The 21,877-nt window shown below is 38.0% G+C and overlaps 2 protein-coding genes across 2 annotated transcripts; both read left to right on the top strand.

The window, feature by feature from the left end:
* Positions 1 to 1,449: 1,449 nt before the first annotated feature.
* LOC129266205 (tubulin alpha-1 chain-like) lies at positions 1,450 to 7,652 on the top strand. The gene is made up of 3 exons (XM_064103831.1): positions 1,450 to 1,734; positions 3,645 to 3,867; positions 4,571 to 7,652. The coding sequence occupies exons 1-3, from the start codon at positions 1,732 to 1,734 to the stop codon at positions 5,701 to 5,703; spliced, it is 1,359 nt and encodes a 452-aa protein (XP_063959901.1). The 5' UTR covers positions 1,450 to 1,731; the 3' UTR covers positions 5,704 to 7,652.
* A 2,686-nt stretch (positions 7,653 to 10,338) lies between these two features.
* LOC129266202 (tubulin alpha-2/alpha-4 chain-like) lies at positions 10,339 to 15,073 on the top strand. Its single transcript, XM_064103830.1, has 3 exons — positions 10,339 to 10,583; positions 12,032 to 12,254; positions 12,878 to 15,073. Exons 1-3 carry the CDS (start codon positions 10,581 to 10,583, stop codon positions 14,008 to 14,010), a joined length of 1,359 nt encoding a protein of 452 aa, XP_063959900.1. The 5' UTR covers positions 10,339 to 10,580; the 3' UTR covers positions 14,011 to 15,073.
* The last annotated feature ends 6,804 nt before the right edge of the window (positions 15,074 to 21,877 follow it).

Here is a 21,877-nt window from a genome sequence, read left to right as displayed (position 1 = left end):
ATTTCCATTTTACAAATTTGAAAATAAGGACCAACTTGACTAAATTATAACATGTTAAACAATGGCAATACCACATGTTGAGGGAGGAACAAAACTTTGTTTCACAGGTAAACGGGGAGAAAATGTGAATATTTCATATAATCAAATACAAAAGAAATAGTGAGTGAGTGATGTCATCGGTCACCTCATTTGCTTACCGACCAGGATGTGAATATGACTGTTTTGTGAAATTAAGTGAAACTTCAAAATGTCATAATACTTTTTTATTTATTTTACATCCGATTTGGATTAAATTTTCAGTGTTATGCTTGTTGGATTTTTCTCTTTTTATTCAAATCAAGTTTTTGTTGGGGTGGGCTTGTCCTTTAAAAAAAACTTACCACGTTGATGATACAATTACTGGATTTAGGATGATTACCATTACTATTATCAGAGTAAGTGTCACGCAGGGACAGGGGTGATTATTCTTCTATGCCTTTTCCTGTAGTGATAAAGTGAGGAGAAAGAGGGGAAAAATAAGAAATTGAGTAAAAAGGAGAGATATATGCATCGTTACCTAGTAATAATTATATTGAGAAAAAATATGATGACGTTTCTAAGCCGTCTTTGCCCCTAATCAAAGTGCCCTGGTGCCCCCTGACCATAATCATTATTCCACAGCACTATATATTTCTCTAAGTCCTTGTCCCCCGAAACCCTATTTTCATTAAAGGGATGGTCCGGGCTGAAAATATTTATATCTAAATAAATAGATTAAATTTACAAAGCAAATTGCTGAAAATTTCATCAAAATCGGATAACAAATAACGAAGTTATTGAATTTTTAAGATTTGCATTATTCCGGTGAAACAATTCTAGGCATTTATTCATGAATATTCATCAGGTGGGCTGATGATGCCATAACCCCACTTGTTCTGTTGTATTTTATTATATAAAATTAGGTTGATTTTAAAAAAATCTACCAAGAACTAAAACAATGGGATTGACAACTGATTAATTGCATTAGTTATTCATTGCCATAACTTATTTTATAATAATGGAGACACATCATTTACACATGTATGCAAAAGTGAAAGAATTATGATTTCATGTAATAACATAAGATAAAGGAAAGTGGGGATGTGACATCATCAGCCCACCTTATAAATATTCATGACGATGTGCATATAATATGAGCTGTTTTCACAAAATATTGATAAATTTTAAAATTCAATAACTTCGTTATTTGTTATCCGATTTAGATGAAATTTTCGGCATTGTCTTTTGTGAATTTTACTCTATTTATTTAGATATAAATATTTTCAGCATGGACCATCCCTTTATAGACGGCAGAAGCTGCAGATCAGGGGTGGGGTGTCAAGTTGGCCATGACCCCTAGGTATTTTCGGGGGTGACCCTCTGGTAAATCCTGAATCCACCCTTACTCGAGGGTTCATCGACGCCTGAAATGATTCTCTCTGTTGGTAAGTTACATTAAGCAACCATTGTTGCAGATCATAATAGCTACCATAGAAACGTTATGCATCCTTTGTGGCTAGCTAGTAACACATTCATCATTCGCTGACTGCTGAATATTAGTAAACAAAACATGAATTATGAATACACGGCTGATGTGATAAACCGTCACATTTGGGAATTGCTAGCGCTACTCATCGGACGTCCTCAGAGCAATAAACCTGTTTGATCTATTTTCTTAGCATTTTTGTCACCTTCAACAATAAATCTTCAAACATGGTAAGTGTGTTTTATTTCTATAATTTAAAATAAAATTCCGCTTTTAATTACCCGATTGTCATGATTGTGGAATGATGATTTGAACAGAAATAGATTAGATGATTAAAGTTTTTAACCGAGTTGATAATTGGAATAGAAAAAAACAGTTTCTTACGATAACATCATTGCGTTAACACGTAAAAGAGGGGAAATGCGTATTTTTCGTAACCAGATAAAAAGATACGTTTGTTAGAATATAGTCTTTTGCTTTTCCTTATCTCACTCTCTCTATCTCTCCCCCACGCACACCCTAACAAGCAAACACACTTATATGCATATACACACACCATAGAAATGATATACAGCTTTTGTGGCAAACTAATAACACACACACATACAGATCCTCTCTCTCTCTTTCACTCCATCCTTCATTTTTACACCATTTTTGCCTCTCCTTTATCTCCTTTGTCCCTCTCTCTCCGCTTTTCCGTATATCACTATCTCTCTTTGCCCCTCTCCCCCACACACACCCTTACTAACATACACACACACACACCATAGACAATGAAGTAATGCATTTTGTTGCTACTTAATAACGCGCGCACACATTTTCATTTTATCTTACATTTTTACTCCCTTTTCGCCTAATTTATCTCATTTGTAGCAATATCTCTCGGCTTTTCCGCATCTCACTATCTCTTTTTGCCCCTCTATTTTTAACCCACGCACACCCACCCTAACAAACAGAATAACATACACACACACACACTCTCCATTTCTCTTTTTCCTCCTCTCGTTCTTACTCTCTCTCTCTCCCTCTCTCTATATATCCATTTCTCTCTCTCTATCTCTCTCTGGCTTTTTCTCTAAACTTAATAGCCTGATACTGAATATTGCATTGCTAACAATGTACACAATTCACAGTTATCAATCAACATCCGTAGAACGTGTGATATCTTATGGCGTTGCCATAGTTACCAAACATGGTGATGATGCCCGAACGCCGCGGCGTTGTTTCCGTTGATAGCCACGACAAGGCGCGCCGTGGCGTGCCTATCAACGGAAACATTCCTTGAGATCAATAAATCATACAGCCGACAATTTTGCATTTATTGTTCATAACCTTACTAATCAGCTTATATCATCCAGGTGGAATAAAATAATGTACGAAATTATCAACATGATTGCTAAAGCATTTTGGAAAAGGTCATAGCACTACAGATACTATGTTAATTATGTTTCTTTCTTGGTTTCTAAAATTGCTAAAATAATGTCCGTATATACTACTTTTGCTGAGAATGTAAAATGAATATATTTACGCGAATTTTCTTTACTTTTCTTTACATTTTAACAAGATAAAAACAGCAAACCTAGTTTGATCGGATAGTGGTCGGGGTTGATGATTGCTATGCCTGGGAAACAAGATAGAAGTAAACATGTGTTAATCCTTGACTTTTGGGGGTTTATGCTTTTTTATATTCCATTATGATATCAAATTATTTGTCATGGTTGTAAATTGCATTTTGTATATTAATATTGTTTTCTTTAACCAGAGACAGATAATTTTATATAAGTGGATAAGACAGGCTAAAAAGTCAATTCCCGATTTGATACGATTATATTAGCGGGGCGAAAATGTTCATTTATATATTCTTCGTAAGGGTAAATAAAGAAACTTTGAAATTAATAACTGAAAGCCATAAACTCCCCTATTGAAGATGACCATTTGTATTTCCATGAATATGGAAACGATTAAGATCCAGATTTGATTTGTTTCAACGTTGGTAAAATAATAGGAAATGGAACATAATTATTTACTCATAGCTCGGAAAAGAGTATAGGTTGCCATTTTTATATTCATCATCATTCATGATTTTAAAATCAATATAAAAAGACAAATATTTACAACGGATATTTAATATTCTTTACAGCGTGAATGTATCTCTATCCATGTCGGTCAAGCCGGAGTCCAGATCGGTAATGCCTGCTGGGAGTTGTACTGCCTTGAGCACGGCATCCAGCCTGATGGTCAGATGCCATCAGACAAGACCATCGGAGGTGGTGATGACTCCTTCAACACCTTCTTCAGTGAGACTGGGGCTGGAAAACACGTTCCTCGGGCCGTATTTGTCGATCTCGAACCAACTGTTGTCGGTAAGATTGAACAATTTTTCGTTCATTTCTTGCCCTTTTTAATTCATTTTATGGAGTAGGGTTTTATTTCAGATGTTAGAATAATTATTTTATATCCGGCATGTTCAAACCAATCAACCTAATATGAATTTATGTTAAACATATGTTTATATTAATTTCTTATGCCGTGCAGCTAAATTAATGATACTATACTGTTTTCGAATCTTGAACCATCCTTTCTCCTTAGGTTTGAAGAACCGTGATATTTGACAGTGCAATTATACATATTAATTGAAAGTATTAATACAAAAAATTCCTTTTTGAAAACTGTTTGCATCTTCTAGGATGCAAACTAGAATTTCTTAGTGGAAAGAAGAAAAAAAAAGCTTTTGCACCCTATATGAAAGATAGCGCCAATAATTAAAATAATAACTATATTGTTGCATTAATGGTGTAATTTTGAACTTTATGAATAATGCATACATCAGGGCTCACATTCCTGACAAAGCTAAATCACATCAAAGACCATTCCATTTGATGACGAATCATTCCCAACTGAATTGTTTTGGTTTACTTAAGGATAATTTAAATAATTGAAGCACACAAGTTCAATTCGTACTTTAAATATATTTATTTGACTTCGTTGGTGTTCTAGAAACATGTTAGTTATGAGCAAGTATAAGATCGAATCTATCCATCAAATACCACATCTCTACCATTTCAGATGAGGTACGCACCGGCACCTATCGCCAGCTTTTCCACCCAGAGCAACTGATCACCGGAAAAGAAGATGCTGCCAACAACTATGCCCGTGGGCATTACACCGTCGGAAAGGAGCTTATTGATATCGTCCTTGATAGGACCAGGAAGCTGGCTGACCAGTGCACTGGTCTTCAAGGATTCCTTATCTTCCATAGCTTCGGTGGTGGCACCGGCTCTGGCTTTACCTCCCTGCTAATGGAGCGTCTCTCCGTTGACTACGGAAAGAAGTCCAAGCTTGAGTTCGCCGTCTACCCAGCTCCCCAGATCTCTACTGCCGTTGTCGAGCCCTACAACTCCATCCTTACCACACACACGACCTTGGAACATTCCGACTGTGCCTTCATGGTCGACAACGAGGCCATTTACGATATCTGCCGTCGTAACCTCGACATCGAGCGTCCCACCTACACCAACCTGAACCGCCTCATCGGTCAGATCGTCTCCTCCATCACTGCTTCTCTTCGATTCGATGGCGCCCTCAACGTCGATCTAACAGAGTTTCAAACTAACTTGGTACCCTATCCTCGTATCCATTTTCCACTGGCTACCTATGCTCCAGTTATTTCTGCCGAGAAGGCATACCACGAGCAGCTCTCTGTTGCTGAGATCACCAACGCTTGCTTCGAGCCCGCCAACCAGATGGTGAAGTGCGATCCTCGTCATGGTAAATACATGTCATGTTGCATGCTGTACCGAGGTGATGTCGTCCCAAAGGATGTCAATGCTTCCATTGCAACCATCAAGACCAAGCGTACAATCCAGTTCGTTGACTGGTGTCCAACTGGCTTCAAGGTCGGTATCAACTACCAACCACCCACTGTCGTTCCCGGTGGTGACCTTGCCAAGGTCCAACGTGCTGTCTGCATGTTGAGCAACACAACAGCAATCGCCGAAGCCTGGGCCCGTCTTGACCACAAGTTCGATCTGATGTACGCCAAGCGTGCTTTCGTCCATTGGTACGTCGGAGAGGGTATGGAGGAAGGAGAGTTCTCCGAGGCCCGTGAAGATTTAGCTGCTCTTGAGAAAGATTATGAAGAGGTTGGAGTTGATTCCGTCGATGCAGAGGGCGAGCAAGAGGAAGGGGATGAGTACTAGATAGCTAGAGATCTCATCATCTATTCTTAGTTTGATTAATATTTTTGTTTTTTTTAACACAACATCGTTAAAACCTGTTTCTTCATTTAGTACAACTCCAATTTGCGGCTCACGTTTGTTTACAGACCTCGTTACAAAGAAAAGTACTCCGACTTGGTAATTTTTCGTGTTTATGATGAAATTTAATTACATTACAGATACTTTGTTACAGAATTGTTTGCAAACTCAATAATCAAAATCAATATTTCTTATGTCAGTGATTCAGTAAAGCAGTGGCCTTCCCTATCGCTTTACAAACAATTAAATGTGAGCCCAAATTTATCCCCCCCCCCCTCAAAAAAGAAAAAAAGTCAGTAAAGTATATTGCGTAAGTAAGTTTAAAAAATATGAGAAGGGTTAAGTTGAATAAGATCCAGAAGGGCTGAATAAAAGAATTTATATGAATTTTCCAGGTATCAAATGCAATAAAATAATTTTATTTCAACCTGATCACATGATTTGCAAGTTCAATTACCTTTTTAATGTAAAGAGTGGGATGGAGATAAAAAGATAAATATACATGTGCAGAGAGGGAGAGAGAGCGAGTGAGATAGAGACAGAGGTGGGGGGAGCCTCGATATGTGTGTCTGAAATGAATGCTAAATAATGTGTAATTTTATCCGTGTGCTCGGGAATGAAAGAGGACAGAGAGAGCGTGAAAATAGAAGTGAAGATGTGTGTGTATGACAGTGTGTGTGGTGTGGGGTGTACGTCGGTGGTTAATTATTAAGAGACGGGGGAGATTGACTGATTTTAACTTAAGTTAAACAATGAAATTCCAGCATAATTCGAAAGAGTGTGAAGATTTCATGGTTTGATAGGATGAGAAAGTGGGTGGGAAGATGTGGGAGAGGAAGTTATATAGTTTGGGGGTGTGTGTTGTTGTGGATGCAGATTGATGTTAAGGTGTGTAAGGGTGGGACGTGTGTAGGGCGAAGAGACAGTGTGCGAGAGAGCGTGTTTGCTTTTGTGGCTGGCGTGGGTGGGTAGGGTGTGTGTGTGTGTGTGTGTTAATGACTGTCACATATGTCAGTTGGATAATGCTTATGTGTGAGTGTGTGTTGGATCTAATTTTTGGCGGAAAATGGAACTAGTTATGTAACAATGAATTTAATAGATGTGAGTTACGTACAAAGGAACTGATTCAAACGGAAGAAAATGCACTGTAAAAAATGAAGTGCTGATTTCCTAGTTCAAATTTAAACTAGAATATCAGCACTAGTAGTGCGCACTAGTAGTGCAGTCATTATACAAGCACTGTAAGTGCTAAATTAGCACATCACGTTTTACAGTGTGGGAAAAAGCCAGGGTGACTTTTTGTAAATAATAATTGTCCACACTGTCCAATTCATGATCAGTAAACGAATATAAAAAAGAGAACATATCATGGGATACTAGATTTATGAAGGGAACTGGCTTATAGACTGCGGCGCTTGTGTACCCCCCCCCCCCCCCAAAGGAAAAAAAAAAGAAAACCGAGAAAAAAGGGGGGATATAAGGTAAAAAATTAAACATGAAACAAAATGACAAAATACGCTACAAAATTAGACTTTCATTTAAAAAAAAATTAAGCTTTTTGCTCGCTTGATACTTGCAATATAATTTTTGTACGCCAATGTTGTGGAGTATACTTTTTAAAATGTAGATTTAATTAAATGGTGCAATCAACCTTTCAACGAAGAAGAGGACATACTTAAAAAATAATAAGGAAACACTTATATACATGTATGCTATTATGTGGTTAAAACTTAAACAACGAAAGCCTGTTTTGGAAGCATGAACAAATTGTGAAATTAGAATAACTCCTCTCGATCAAAAGCATGTAACATTGACGGTAGTCCTGATATCTAATTGTCAATATTCATGACCAGGCGATGTCCACGAGTACAGTGAAAAGGGTTCCAACTTTCAAAATGTAAAAAAAAAATCAGGATAGAAGGGCCTACCTCTCATCCCTCTCATGAAATTCAAACATTTGGACATTACTCAGGTAAGAGAGAACATGGCAAAATACAAGTATTTGGGGGTATTCTGAAATCGAAGGATAATTATTTGTTTCGGGTCTGGCTTGTATTGACAGCCCCCAACCCCACCAGAGATCATATAGTATTAGACATATAATAATGAACACTGATCAAACTGAATCTTTGTTACAGGATCTCGCACTGGCGTACATATTTTCAAGACTAAGAAAAATAAGAGAGAGATAAAGAAATAGGAAAGCAAAAGGAATTAAACATATTATTTTCTGAATATTATGTCAAAATCTTTTATGAAATTAGATCTTTATATTTAAAAGGTAAAAAAAAATATGCCATGTCTAGTCCCCTCCGTTTTTCTGGCTCAAAGCGCCACTGGGACCTCGTGTGAGAGAATAAACAACTCTACTCGTAACCAAGGAGCTTCAAAAGTAACCATGCAACTGCATACAAACTGCATGACCCAGGCAATAAGTTGAAACTCATAAACCTTCTCTCTATAGATATTAATCTTTTTGCTTCATGAAAGGAATCAACGACGCGTGAGAATTGATGGGTTGGTTTATAACAAGCAAGGGATATGTTACAGTCACACCGTTGATACACGGACAGACCGACCGATGATAAGTAAATGGCAATAACGTTATAGCTTTTGTCGGTCTGGGTCCTGTTTTATCAATGTGACTGCAGCCATGGTAGCATCGTATGGTTCATACTTTAATATTATTGTGTAACAGAAGGGAAGGTTGGGATGATGACTATTTAATGTCTTTTTTATTATTATTTTCAGCACGCAAAATGAAGTTTACCAAAAAGTGAGCTACCTCAGAAAGGTCACAAACAGCAGGAATAAACCATTGAAGAAAGTTTAAAATCCAGGGTCACGTCAATAACAGCGGAAAATTAATTTGTTTAGGTAGTACTGCTTAAAATGCTACGATTTCATTTTAAGGACATAACTATCGCATATTGTGAAATAGATGCAAATCAAAGATAAAAGGGAGAATCGTCTTGGTACAGCGGCTTCGACTCACACCTTGCAATCAGAGGGTCGTATGTTCGAATCCCACCGTGGCCGAACATCCCTGTCAACGCATCAATCCTATCTTTGCCACTCCCTACCCAGCTTATAAATGGGTAGACCTACCCAGTGGATAAAGATGCGAAAAAAACTCTCCTATGCCGAGCTATTGAGTTGGAAACTGTAAGTGAAACACTCCACAGGGAGTGGATAATGTGCTTATAATGTGTGATGGCATGACAGAATCATACACAGTCACGTGGAAATTAAACATTCGATAAGTGCTTATAAATGTTGTTCCTTCGATATCCCTGTATAAAAATGACAAAAGCAGAAAATTTATAATAATTATCACGCCCATGTCGCCACATGAACTGGTAGTGCATCTTCAAAGAGAAGAAGATGGGGGAAATAAGAAGTATATTTGTACGTTGCTCATACGTTACTCATACATACCTTTCAAATAAAAAAAAAACTGACCACGTTGATGATGCAATTACAGGATTTACGTTATTACCATCACAATTATCAGGGTAATTAGGGCCACGCAGGGGGCAGAGGGTGATTATTCTTCTATGCCTTTTCCTGTAGTGATAAAGTGAGGAGAAAGAGGGGAAAATAAGAAATTGAGTAAAAAGGAGAGATATATGCATCGTTACCTAGTAATAATTATATTGAGAAAAAATATGATGACGTTTCTAAGCCGTCTTTGCCCCTAATCAAAGTGCCCTGGTGCCCCCTGACCATAATCATTATTCCACAGCACTATATATTTATCTAAGTCCTTGTCCCCCGAAACCCTATCTTCATTAAAGGGATGATCCGGGCTGAAAATATTTATATCTAGTAAATAAATAGAGTAAAAGTCACAGAGCAAATTGCTGAAAATTTCATCAAAATCGGGTAACAAATAACGAAATTATTTAATTTTAAAGATTTGCATTATTTCGGTGAAACAGTTCTAGGCATTTCTTCATGAATATTTTTCAGGTGGGCTGATGATGCCATAACCCCACTTGTTCTGTTGTATTTTATCATATGAAATTAGGTTGATTAAAGAAATTTCTACCAAGAACTAAAACAATTGGATTGACAACTGATTAATTGCATTAGTTATTCATTGCCATAACCCATTACATAATAATGGAGACACATCATTTACACATGTATGAAAAAGTGAAAGAATTATGATTTCATGTAATAACATAAGATAAAGGAAAGTGGGGATGTGACATCATCAGCCCACCTTATAAATATTCATGACGATGTGCATATGACTGTTTTCACAAAATATTGATAAACTTTAACATTCAATAACTTCGTTATTTGTTATCCGATTTTGATGAAATTTTCGGCATTGTCTTTTGTGAATTTTACTCTATTTATTTAGATATAATATTTTCAGCCTGGACCATCCCTTTAATGGCGGCAGAAGTTGCAGATCGGGGGTGGGGTGACAAGTGGGCCATGACCCCTATGGGTATTTTCGGGGGGGGGGTGACCCTCTGGAAAATCCTGAATCCACCCTTACTCGAGGGTTCATCGACGCCTGAAATGATTCTCTCTGTTGGTAAGTGACTGTAAGCAACCATTGTTGCAGATCATAATAGCTACCATAGAAACGTTATGCATCCTTTGTGGCTAGCTAGTAACACATTCAACATTTGCTGACTGCTGAATATTAGTAAACAAAACATGAATTATGAATACACGGCTGATGTGATAAACCGTCACATTTGGGAATTGCTAGCGCTACGCATCGGACGTCCTCAGAGCAATACACCTGTTTAATCTATTTTCTTAGCATTTTTGTCACCTTCAACAATAAATCTTCAAACATGGTAAGTTTATTTTATTTTTATGATTTTAATTAATGTTCCTTTAATGCTTGCTTTACAGCGGATTGACATTTTTAACATAAAAGCGAGTTGATGATTGGAATGAAAAAAGAAACAGTTTCTTACGATATCTTCATTGTTAACACGTAAAAGGGGGAAATTAATATTTTTCGAAACCAGATAGAAAGATATGTATTTTAGGATATAGTCTTTCGCTTTTCCGCATCTCACTATCTCTCTCTTTGCCTCTCTATTTCTCCCCCACGCACGCCCTAGCAAAGAAACAGACTAATACATAGACATACCATAAAAACGTTATACACCATTTGTGGCTAGTTAATAACACACACACACCCTCACACATCTATAAACATTCTCTCTCTCTCTCTCTCTCTTAATAGCCTGATAAATTGAATTTTGCATTTCTAAGAATGTATACAATACACATTTATCAATAAGCATCCGTATAAAGGTGTGATATCTTATGGCGTTGCCATAGTAACCAAACATGGTGATGATGCCCGAACGGCGTGGCGTTGTTTCCGTTGATAGGCACCCCACGGCGCGCCGTGGCGTGCCTATCAACGGAAACATTCATTATGAGATCAATAAATAATTCAGCCGACAATTTTGCATATATTGTTTATAGCCTTACTAATCAGCTTGTACCATCCAGGTGGAATGAAATAATGTACGAAATTATCAACATGATTGCTAAAACATTCTGGAAAAGGTCATAGCACCACAGATACTATGTTAATTATGTTTCTTTCTTGGTATCTAAAATGCTAAATGTCCGTACTAATTTATTGGCTACGAATGTAAAATGACTACGTAACTGTTCTTTACTTTTCTTTACATTTTAACAAAATAAAAACAAGCAAACCTAGTTTGATCGGATAGTGGTCGGGTTTTATAATGATTGCTATGCCTGGGAAACAAAATAGAAGTAAACATGTATTAATCCTGACTTTTGGGGATTTATGCTTTTTTATATTCCATTATATTAAATTATTTGTCATGGTTCTAAATTGCATTTTGTATATTAATATTGTTTTCTTTAACCAGAGACAGATGATTTTATATAAGGGGATAAGACAGGCTAAAAAGTCAATTCCCGATTTGATACGATTATATTAGCGGAATGTGAAGGGCGAAAATGTTCATTTAGATATTCTTCGTAAGGGTAAATAAAGAAACTTTGAAATTAATAACTGAAAGCCATAAACTCTCCTATTGAAGATGACCATTTTGTATTTCCTTAAATACCGGAAACGATTAAGATTTGATTTGTTTCAGCGTTGGTGTAATAATAGGAAATGGAACATAATTATTTACTCATAGCTCGGAAAAGAGTATAGGTTGCCATTTTGATATTTATCATCATTCATGATTTTAAAATCAATCTAAAAAGACAAATATTTACAACGGATATTTAATATTCTTTACAGCGTGAATGTATCTCTATCCATGTCGGTCAAGCCGGAGTCCAGATCGGTAATGCCTGCTGGGAGTTGTACTGCCTTGAGCACGGCATCCAGCCTGATGGTCAGATGCCATCAGACAAGACCATCGGAGGTGGTGATGACTCCTTCAACACCTTCTTCAGTGAGACTGGGGCTGGAAAACACGTTCCTCGGGCCGTATTTGTCGATCTCGAACCAACTGTTGTCGGTAAGATTAAACAATTTTTCGTTCATTTCTTGTCCTTTTTAATTCATTTTATGGAGTAGGGTTTTATTTCGGATGTTGGAATATCTATTTTATATCTGGCAAGTTCAAACTAATCAACCTAATATGAATTTATGTTAAACATATGTTTATATTAATTTCTTATGCCGTGCAGCTAAATTAATGATACTATACTGTTTTCGAATCTTAAACCATCCATTCTCCTTAGGTTTGAAGAACCGTGATATTTGACAATGTAATTATACATATTAATTAACTGTTTGCATCTTCTAGGAAGCAAACTATAATTTCCTAGTGCAAACAAGAAAAAAAAAGCTTTTTGCGCATTAATGGTGTAATTTTGAACTTTATGAATAATGCATACATCAGGGCTCACATTCCTGACAAAGCTAAATCACATCAAAGACCATTCCATTTAATGACGAATCATTCCCAACTGAATTGTTTTGGTTTATTTAAGGATAATTTAAATAATTGAAGCACACAAGTTCAATTCGTACTTTAAATATATTTATTTGACTTCGTTGGTGTTCTAGAAACATGTTAGTTATGAGCAAGTATAAGATCGAATTTATCCATCAAATGCCACATCTCTACCATTTCAGATGAGGTACGCACCGGCACCTATCGCCAGCTTTTCCACCCAGAGCAACTGATCACCGGAAAAGAGGATGCTGCCAACAACTATGCCCGTGGGCATTACACCGTCGGAAAGGAGCTTATTGATATCGTCCTTGATAGGATCAGGAAGCTGGCTGACCAGTGCACTGGTCTTCAAGGATTCCTTATCTTCCATAGCTTCGGTGGTGGCACCGGCTCTGGCTTTACCTCCCTGCTAATGGAGCGTCTCTCTGTTGACTACGGAAAGAAGTCCAAGCTTGAGTTCGCCGTCTATCCAGCTCCACAGATCTCCACAGCCGTTGTCGAGCCCTACAACTCCATCCTTACCACCCACACGACCTTGGAACATTCCGATTGTGCCTTCATGGTCGACAACGAGGCAATCTACGATATCTGCCGTCGTAACCTCGACATCGAGCGTCCCACCTACACCAACCTGAACCGCCTCATTGGTCAGATCGTCTCCTCAATCACTGCTTCTCTGCGATTCGATGGCGCCCTCAACGTCGATCTGACAGAGTTTCAGACCAACTTGGTACCCTATCCTCGCATCCATTTCCCACTGGCTACCTATGCTCCAGTTATTTCTGCCGAGAAGGCATACCACGAGCAGCTCACTGTTGCTGAGATCACCAACGCTTGCTTCGAGCCCGCCAACCAGATGGTGAAGTGCGATCCTCGTCATGGTAAATACATGTCATGTTGCATGCTGTACCGAGGTGATGTCGTCCCAAAGGATGTCAATGCTGCCATTGCAACCATCAAGAGCAAGCGTACAGTCCAGTTCGTTGACTGGTGTCCAACTGGCTTCAAGGTCGGTATCAACTACCAACCACCCACTGTCGTTCCCGGTGGTGACCTTGCCAAGGTCCAACGTGCCGTCTGCATGTTGAGCAATACAACAGCAATCGCCGAAGCCTGGGCCCGTCTTGACCACAAGTTCGATCTGATGTACGCCAAGCGTGCTTTCGTCCATTGGTACGTCGGAGAGGGTATGGAGGAAGGAGAGTTCTCCGAGGCCCGTGAAGATTTAGCTGCTCTTGAGAAAGATTATGAAGAGGTCGGAGTTGATTCCGCCGATGCAGAGGGTGAAGAAGAAGGTGAAGAAGAATTCTAAATTCATACATTTCCAATATTATGGGCTATCTCGTCTAGCAAGTAAAATCCTACATTTTTAAAATAGAATCTTCAATTTTTAGGTGTATTTCTATCTACATTCTAAAAAAGGTTGTTACCCAATATTTGGTAAAATGGGGACATGCATGTTTATTGGGTTAGAAGATACCAAATATTTTTTTTTAATTTTACGCAAGGTTGCGTTGAAATTTACCCTTAAAACATGCATTTTGCCCAATATTTAGGGAACAAATACCCAGCAAACATGTATGTTCCCTTTCTATCCAATATTAAATTTTATAAAATTTATTCCTTCCTGAACATGTGAAGTATTCATTTTTTAACACTCTGTCGTTGTATCCAGAGGATCCTTATTGTCAAATCTGTAAAAATGAATTTTTGTATAATTTTAGAAAAAGAAGAAATAGTGAGTGAGTGAGTGACATCATCTGGGGACCGTTTCATGAAAGTTGTCAGTACTGACAAGTTGCCATTCTCCGACAGTTACTATGGTAACAGTCAGAGGCCAGTGCCTCTCAGCCAATTAATCGAAACCAAGGATTTCACTAAACTTGTCAGCATTGACAATTTAGTCAGTGCTGACAACTTTCATGAAACACCCACCTGCTCCCTTATTTGCATGTCACTAAGTTGTGGTTATAACTATTTTGTGACGAATAAGTGAAATTTTGATATGTTATATTAATTTCTTATCTTACATCGAATTTAATGATTTTTTAAGCGTTATGCGTTTGATTGTTTTCTTTGATTCAATTCAATCTTTGCTGGAATTGACTTGACCATTAGCCTGCAGTTCGGAATATGGGCCAATTGGATACAAAAGTATAGGCGCTAATTGGATTTTATAGTGAACATGCATAGCAATAGTTGATAGGCTGAAACAATGAGGGGGGTGTCACGGGTGTAGGATTCGATTCATATTAGGCATAAATGCTCAAATGGTTTCAAAGTAATAGCGTGTGTTACTCGAATTTTGTTAGAATTGTAAAAATATGAACAAAATAAAACAAAATCCATATTAAATGAGCTATCAAAACAAATTGTATAAGCGTATGAAGTTCTTAAATTGTGTCCTAAATGTAAATGGAATATTGGTGTAATTTTATGCACGTGTATTGAGTGTGTGGAAAAACAATTCAAGGAGAATAGTTCCTGGAGGATATGGGAGATAGACAGTTAGGGCCATAGGGGTACTATCGTTTGACGTATATGGGCGGGTGTGTGTGTGTGTGTAAGAGGGTGCGCGGGCATGTGTATGAGAGAGCATGAAGAGCGAGAGCTTGATAAAAGATGTGATCATCAGTGTGTATGGCAGCGTGTGGTGTGGCCGGGCGTACGTCAGTGGGTTAGTGTGTGGGTGAAAGAGAGAGGGAGAGAGAAGGAGAAGAAGAAGGTATAGAGGACAAAAGATACAAAGAGTGGGAGAAGCATTTGTGGTTTATAAAGTTACATGAAAGATTGTTTTAATTTTCCAAGTCTTCCCCTCATCTTATTTTATTCACTTTCAATTCTTCTTCCTCTTTTTTCTCCTCTCTTTTCAATCCTTTTTTTTTTCTTTCCCCCGTTTTTCTTTTTTTGCTCCGCCAATGGGGGGGGGGGGGAGGGGGGGTGGCCCCTCGGCCCCCTGGATCCGCCTATGCGTGAGGGAATATATAAGGCCCCCAAGGACCGATTCCCACCAAATTTGGGTTGCAGATCGATGTATCTCACCATGCTCAGGTCAGCTCAACCGAAATATGGTATCAAAGTAGTAAAAAAAAGAAATAAAATTGATGACGTCACACATCGGTACTCTATTTATGCGAGCGCGAAGGGCGAGCTAAAAAATCTTTACTAGCATATTTCGACGTAAAAACTGGAAATTCTAAGCAATTTTCGTATATGAACTGGGTCATGGGTATCAACCTAAACAGCTAAAGTGCGCGAAGCGCGAGCTGAAAATCATGATGGTATGCCGTCCTGAAAAAAAAAATTCATTCCAATTGGGCCTACAGTTTGACTCCATGATCACATGCAGGGTAGGTTTACAACTAAACATTTTGATGGGAACGCAAATGGCGAGCTTAAAATTTATTTGATATTCCGACGTACATGAAAAACTGAAAATGGGTGTCACAATATATTGTTGAAACAAAAATTATCTGATATTTCTTCCCGCCGTTCAGTGGCGTAGCTACGGGGGGGGGGGGCCTGGAGGGGCACGTGCCCCCCCCCCCCCCCTGAGATTTGGTGTGCCCCCCCTGGAAAAAATTGGCGCAGCAAAAAAAAGAAAAAGAAGAAAAGACAAGAAAAAAAAAAGGTGAAAGACAGAAGGAAAAAAAGAAGGAAATAAGAGGAGGAAGACGAATTAATAAAATAATGTTATTGGAAGACTTGCAAAAAAAAATCTTTCATGTTACTAAATAAAATTTTCGCTCGCGCTTCGCGCTCGAATTGCCTGTGCGATGAGATTCATATCTTGCTCAATGGGCTGATACGGAGCTTAAAATATCAAGTTTTGAAGTCAATATACAAAACATATTTCATCTCGGACATCAAGCTTTCATTATTTTTTTCCATTTATAAAGTTAATGCACTCTGTAAAATGTCCGTTAATATGGTCTCCATATCAACATTTTATAAGCTCACGCTGCGTGGTCGCATTCCTATTGTTCCTATTGTCTTCATGAATTCCATAAAGTTATCAAAATATCCATTTTCAGATGTGACTGTCAAAACGTAGGCCTATAGGTTAGCGCTGCTATCGCATTTGATTGGTGAGTACTCTAACGATTCTATATAAGCAAACAAAAACCCCAAGCCTTTTCATTACATTTTATTCAAAATATTCATAATTAACAAAATATGAATAGAGTGTCCCGCTTTTAGGTCTAAAATCTCAATTTTCTTCCGCTCACGCTTCGCGCTCGCATCAATTGTTTAGTTATACATACCTATCTCATTTATGATTACAAAAAGTGCTGAGAATGTCCATTTTTTAGGTCGAAATGTCAAAAAGTTTTAGCCCGCGCTTCGCGCTCCCATTATTGAAATATGTACCGTATTCGTGGGTAGCTGTAGACAGGCCTTAACAGGTCCGTTAACGATCATGCTAGAACATTTATTAAAAATTTCTGCTCGCGCTTCGCGTTTGCAGTAATTATAGCTTTATAAGTTACATACGCATCTTGTTCAGGATCACAAACAGTGCCAAGAATGTTCAATTTTCAGGACAAAATGCATGAAATATAAAAATTAAAAAAATCGCTCGCGCTTCGCGCTCGCAATTTTTATATAGGGCTTATAAGATTATTTCATATTTATGTTGTTTTATAAAAATAAAGCTAAAAGGTGACTGATAGGGGAAAATATATAGGTGAAGATAATTTCGGGCCCCACCCCCCATTGGCGAAAGTCGGATCTGCCCTTGTGACATAGTATATACACACACAGAAAAAAACATGTTGCCCCCCTGAAAAAGCAAGGACCCCCCAGTGCCCCCCAGGAAAAAATCCTAGCTACGCCACTGCCGCCGTTTCCCTTTTTTCCAAATTTCCTTTTTATTTCACTTTCAGTTTTTATTTCAATATTTCTCCCTTTGATCCTTTCTCACTTTCACTCGTTTTTTTCTCCTTTTCTCTGTTTGTCATTCTGTAGGCCTACTTTCGTCTCTTGATTCCTTTTCTTTATTTTTCTTCTTTTAATTTCTTTTTCGAACTTTTCCCTCCATTTGTTTTCTCAGACCGATTCATTTTCCTCGATCCTTCTCCTTTCTCTCTCTTCGTCACCTAACTCCCTTTCTCTCCCTCTCCTCTTACCCCTCCCTCTCTCCCTCTCATTAATTGTTCTCCCATTTCCCTGCTTTGCTTTATACTCTTTCTATTTTCCAATAGACCGGTTTACTAATGTAGTCAAATTTATGGATGTTTATTCCCTCGGGGCCTAGTAACGAGTTATTCCGATTCTAGGACATCTACCCCCTGGACATCCACCCCCGGACATCTACCACCCGGACATCCACCCCCCCCCGGACATCCACCCCCTTAGGACATCTACCCCCTAGGACAAGTACCCCCCGGACATCTACCCCCCGGACATTTACCCCCCGGACATTTACCCCCCCGTATCCAAAATATCCGTGAGTAGATGCCCGGGGGTAGCCTGTCTGGGGGGGGGGGGGTAGATGTCCGGGGGGTAAATGTCCGGGGGTAAATATCCGGGGGGTAGATGTCCGGGGGGCGAAATTATTTTTCCCACCGAGTTCTGGACCGACATATGAATATTCATGACTTGCGTCTTCGGATTGAGAGTACGCATGCGCGTGGACTTGGCCTCCACCAGTGCCGATCGTAAGCATTCACGTTGCTCAGAATGAATTAGCATCGTCAAATTACCGGTACCCTTACACAGTTACATAGGCCTTATGGGCTTAGATCTATCCAATTCTTAAACACTTATCAAACTAGCTGCCATTAATGGCAAGACATGTGCTAGGGTAGGGCTAGCTTAGGCCAGCGCATTAACTTTACCTCAAATCTGGACCTGTCTAATGCCTAATACTAATAGGAATAGCCCACTAATGCCATGGTTAACTTCGAATTGGTTAATTCCGAACTTTACGTTTGATTAGGTTTGGACGAATATTAGCTTATTTACCATGTCTAGTCCGTATACAGAACCAGTCCTAGATCTAAAAAAAAAAATATCTTAGTTCTAGTCTAGTCTCTAGATCTAGACTCTGATCTACGCGCTATCAAAATGGAACCACTAGTGTACCAAAAGGGGGGGGGGGCAGACTGCCCCCTGACGAGTCACAACTTATCCAGGGGACGTGCCCCCCCCCCCTTGAGAAGCCAAATTAATAATTTGTAATGTCAAAATGCAACGAAAAAAGACGTATGTCCCCTCTTTTGAACGTGAAGATCTTTTTTTTTTTTTCTTGTCAAATTTTTTTCAGCTACGAAATCCTTAATTTTGGGTGAAGACGGGGATCAAGATCACTGACGTTAGAATACGTTCCATGCACGCACTGGTGTACCTAGGATTTTCCAAAAGGGGGGCAAATTTTTTAGAGGATATTTCGTCCGCGAAAAAAATGTGACAAGCCCCCCCCCCCCCAAAAAAAAAAAGGGTCTCGCCCCAAATTATGGATTTCTTAGCTGAAAAAAAAATTGACAAGCAAAAAAAAAAAAAGATCTTCATCACGTTAAAAAAAGGGGACATACGTCTTTTTCATTGTATTTTTACATTACAAATTATTAATTTGGCTTCTCAAAGGGGGCACGTCCCCTGAATCAGTTGTGACTCGTCAGAGGGACAGTCCCCCCCCCCCCCTTGGTACACTAGTGGTTCCATGCTGATACAGCGTAGATCAGAGTCGAGATATAAAGACTAGACTAGAACTAAGATAATTTTTTTTTTGATCTAGGACTGGTTTTGTATACGGACTAGACATATTAAACCATGGCAAATAAGCTAATATTTGTCTAAACCTAATTAAACGTGGAGTTCGGAATTAACCAGTTCGAAGTTAACCATGGCATTAGTCGGCTATTCAGTGTTGTAGTCAAGGCTCAAACCTCCAAGGCCAATGCCAAGGCTTCAATACCAAAAGTCAAGGCCAAGGCATGGAAACCCAAGGCCAAGGCCTGAAAACCCAAGGCCAAGGCATTTCAAACTTACGATATACAGAACAGTGAACTAACAATACTTAGGCGGCAGACATCACACATGGTAAAATGTATGTGAGCGAGGGGACTGAGCGAGAAAAAAAAATTAACCTTTGTACATTTAAAACAAAAATAATTTCATGATAGAGACATATTAAAATAATGATATATTTACCTGTGTACACATAATCCATAATTTTTCTATAGGCGATTTACATTGCAACAATTATTATTACCACGGTCATCTGATCCTGGCATTCTCAACGTATGTTTTTCTCCACTCCCTGGGACAGGGGCAGCAGAAAATTATTATTGGGGGGGGGGGGGTCAACGCCAAAAAGGCACCCATTTATCAAAATTAGTTTTTTTGTGCAAACAGATACATGTATTTTCAAAATGAGATTATGAACTGCGTGAAGTAATATTGTGTGTTTTGTAGAAATTAAGTTGAGCAAAGGCTTTCTAAAGTGATTTTTAATTATAAGATAGATATTTTGCTTTAGGTTTTACTTCTCAGCGAGAAAGCATAGCGAGCAAGCGGTTTTGAAAAAAAAATCAATTCTGAAGTTGTAAAACTTGATTTATGGTCAATCATGGGGCTAATCATTGTTGAAATTTCCTTGCGCGATGTTGCCAGCGCGAATCACCAGTTCAAACTTCTTGACATGTCGTGTAATAAGACATGGAAATTATTTTATTCTGAGCTGGTTTTGTAATCATGAAAAAGATGTGTATCTAACTAAAAAATAACTTTGCGCTCGATAATTTTTTTTATATACTGACCAGTAAATGAAGCAGTTAATTAAGCAGTTAATTACTGCATTTTAAATAAGATACATAACTCACCAATAAAAATAATGCGAGCGCAAAGCGCGAGCTCAAAAATTTGTGATATTCCAACCTGAAAACTGGACATTCTAAGCATTTTTTTTTGTGAACGGGAAGAAAACGAGTACAATAATTGATGCGGGGGGGGGGGGAGGCAAGAGAGCACAAAGCGCAAGCTAAAATTTTCACTTATGCTTAAACTGAAAATGAGTCATTTTTAGGACTCTTGTCAGTTTTTATATTTTTTTCTGCTTACAGCCACTTTTATTAAACAGGGCTGTTGATTAATCATTAATTATTAATACTTATTGATAATATTAATAATTATTAATTATTAAATTATTTTTTGTTATTATTTCTTGAAACCATATTGACACAAAAACAAATACGTTGTTTATCTCCTTGAAACTGTAGAGAAATGAGATTCAATGTTGAACGATATATGATTAAAAAGAAGTAAACATTTTTCCCCTTTGTTTTGTCAATCTGACCCAAAACAAATATAAAATTTAGAAGAGAGATAGAGAGAAGAAGAAGTACCACCACCAAGAATAAACTTAGACAAGGGGGAAAGGGAAAGGAAAAGATGGAGTAAATGTGATATTATTTTTTAAACAATCTATTGCAAAATTAGCTTTTTTTTATAGAAAGAGGGGGACAAATTTTGTTCACTCGCTCGCTTCAATCGCTTTCTTCTTTTTTTTGACAGAAATTTTGCTCTATATGCCATGCTTGGCCCCTTAAAGTTTCTGGCTCATCATGCCATTGACATAACCCATTTGGATATGACAAAATTGGAGACTGTGTTCAAGTTTACCAAATCTTTTCAGAATATCATTAAGACTTAAAACATTCTTGTTGGCCAAAGAAAATAATACAAGGAAAATCCTAATGGAATAGAAATCAACCTTGTTATCGTTCTTTAGAGTTAGCTATGTTTAAAGTATGAAAATTGTTGTCAAAATTGCAGTCAGATGTAAAAATTATTCTTGTCATCAAAGCACTATTATCTTGATCATGACCATTATTATTTACTGTCATTATCACCAATACATAATGCTATTTTTCATAAATGATGTATTCTTTGTTTGAATTTCTTGATAATGGTGACAATTACAATTGATGACACTGCTAGTACACTTACTAATGCTGCTGCTACTGTTACTGGTGATTGGTAGTATTGACCATTAGTGTTATTAAATATATATATATATAAAACAATTGAAACATTTATAATTACTTATTTAAAACAAATGAAAGTACAAAATACAAAATGCCTTGAAAATGCCTTAAAATTTGAAGGCTCGAAATCCTCAAGGCCAAGGCCCTCTCAAGGCCAAGGCTTTGAAAAAGTAGGCATTAAGGCGCCTT

The sequence above is a fragment of the Lytechinus pictus genome, chromosome 8 (assembly GCF_037042905.1).
Source record: "Lytechinus pictus isolate F3 Inbred chromosome 8, Lp3.0, whole genome shotgun sequence".
NCBI classification, from domain to species: domain Eukaryota; kingdom Metazoa; phylum Echinodermata; class Echinoidea; order Temnopleuroida; family Toxopneustidae; genus Lytechinus; species Lytechinus pictus.
The sequence above is the reverse complement of the archived record's forward strand: the minus strand, read 5'-3'. Positions and strand labels throughout refer to the sequence as shown.

Coding starts and splice junctions, on each gene's coding strand:
- LOC129266202 (XM_064103830.1), top strand. Junction 12,255..12,877: donor TCTCGAACCAACTGTTGTCG/GTAAGATTAAAC, acceptor CTACCATTTCAG/ATGAGGTACGCACCGGCACC.
- LOC129266205 (XM_064103831.1), top strand. Junction 3,868..4,570: donor TCTCGAACCAACTGTTGTCG/GTAAGATTGAAC, acceptor CTACCATTTCAG/ATGAGGTACGCACCGGCACC.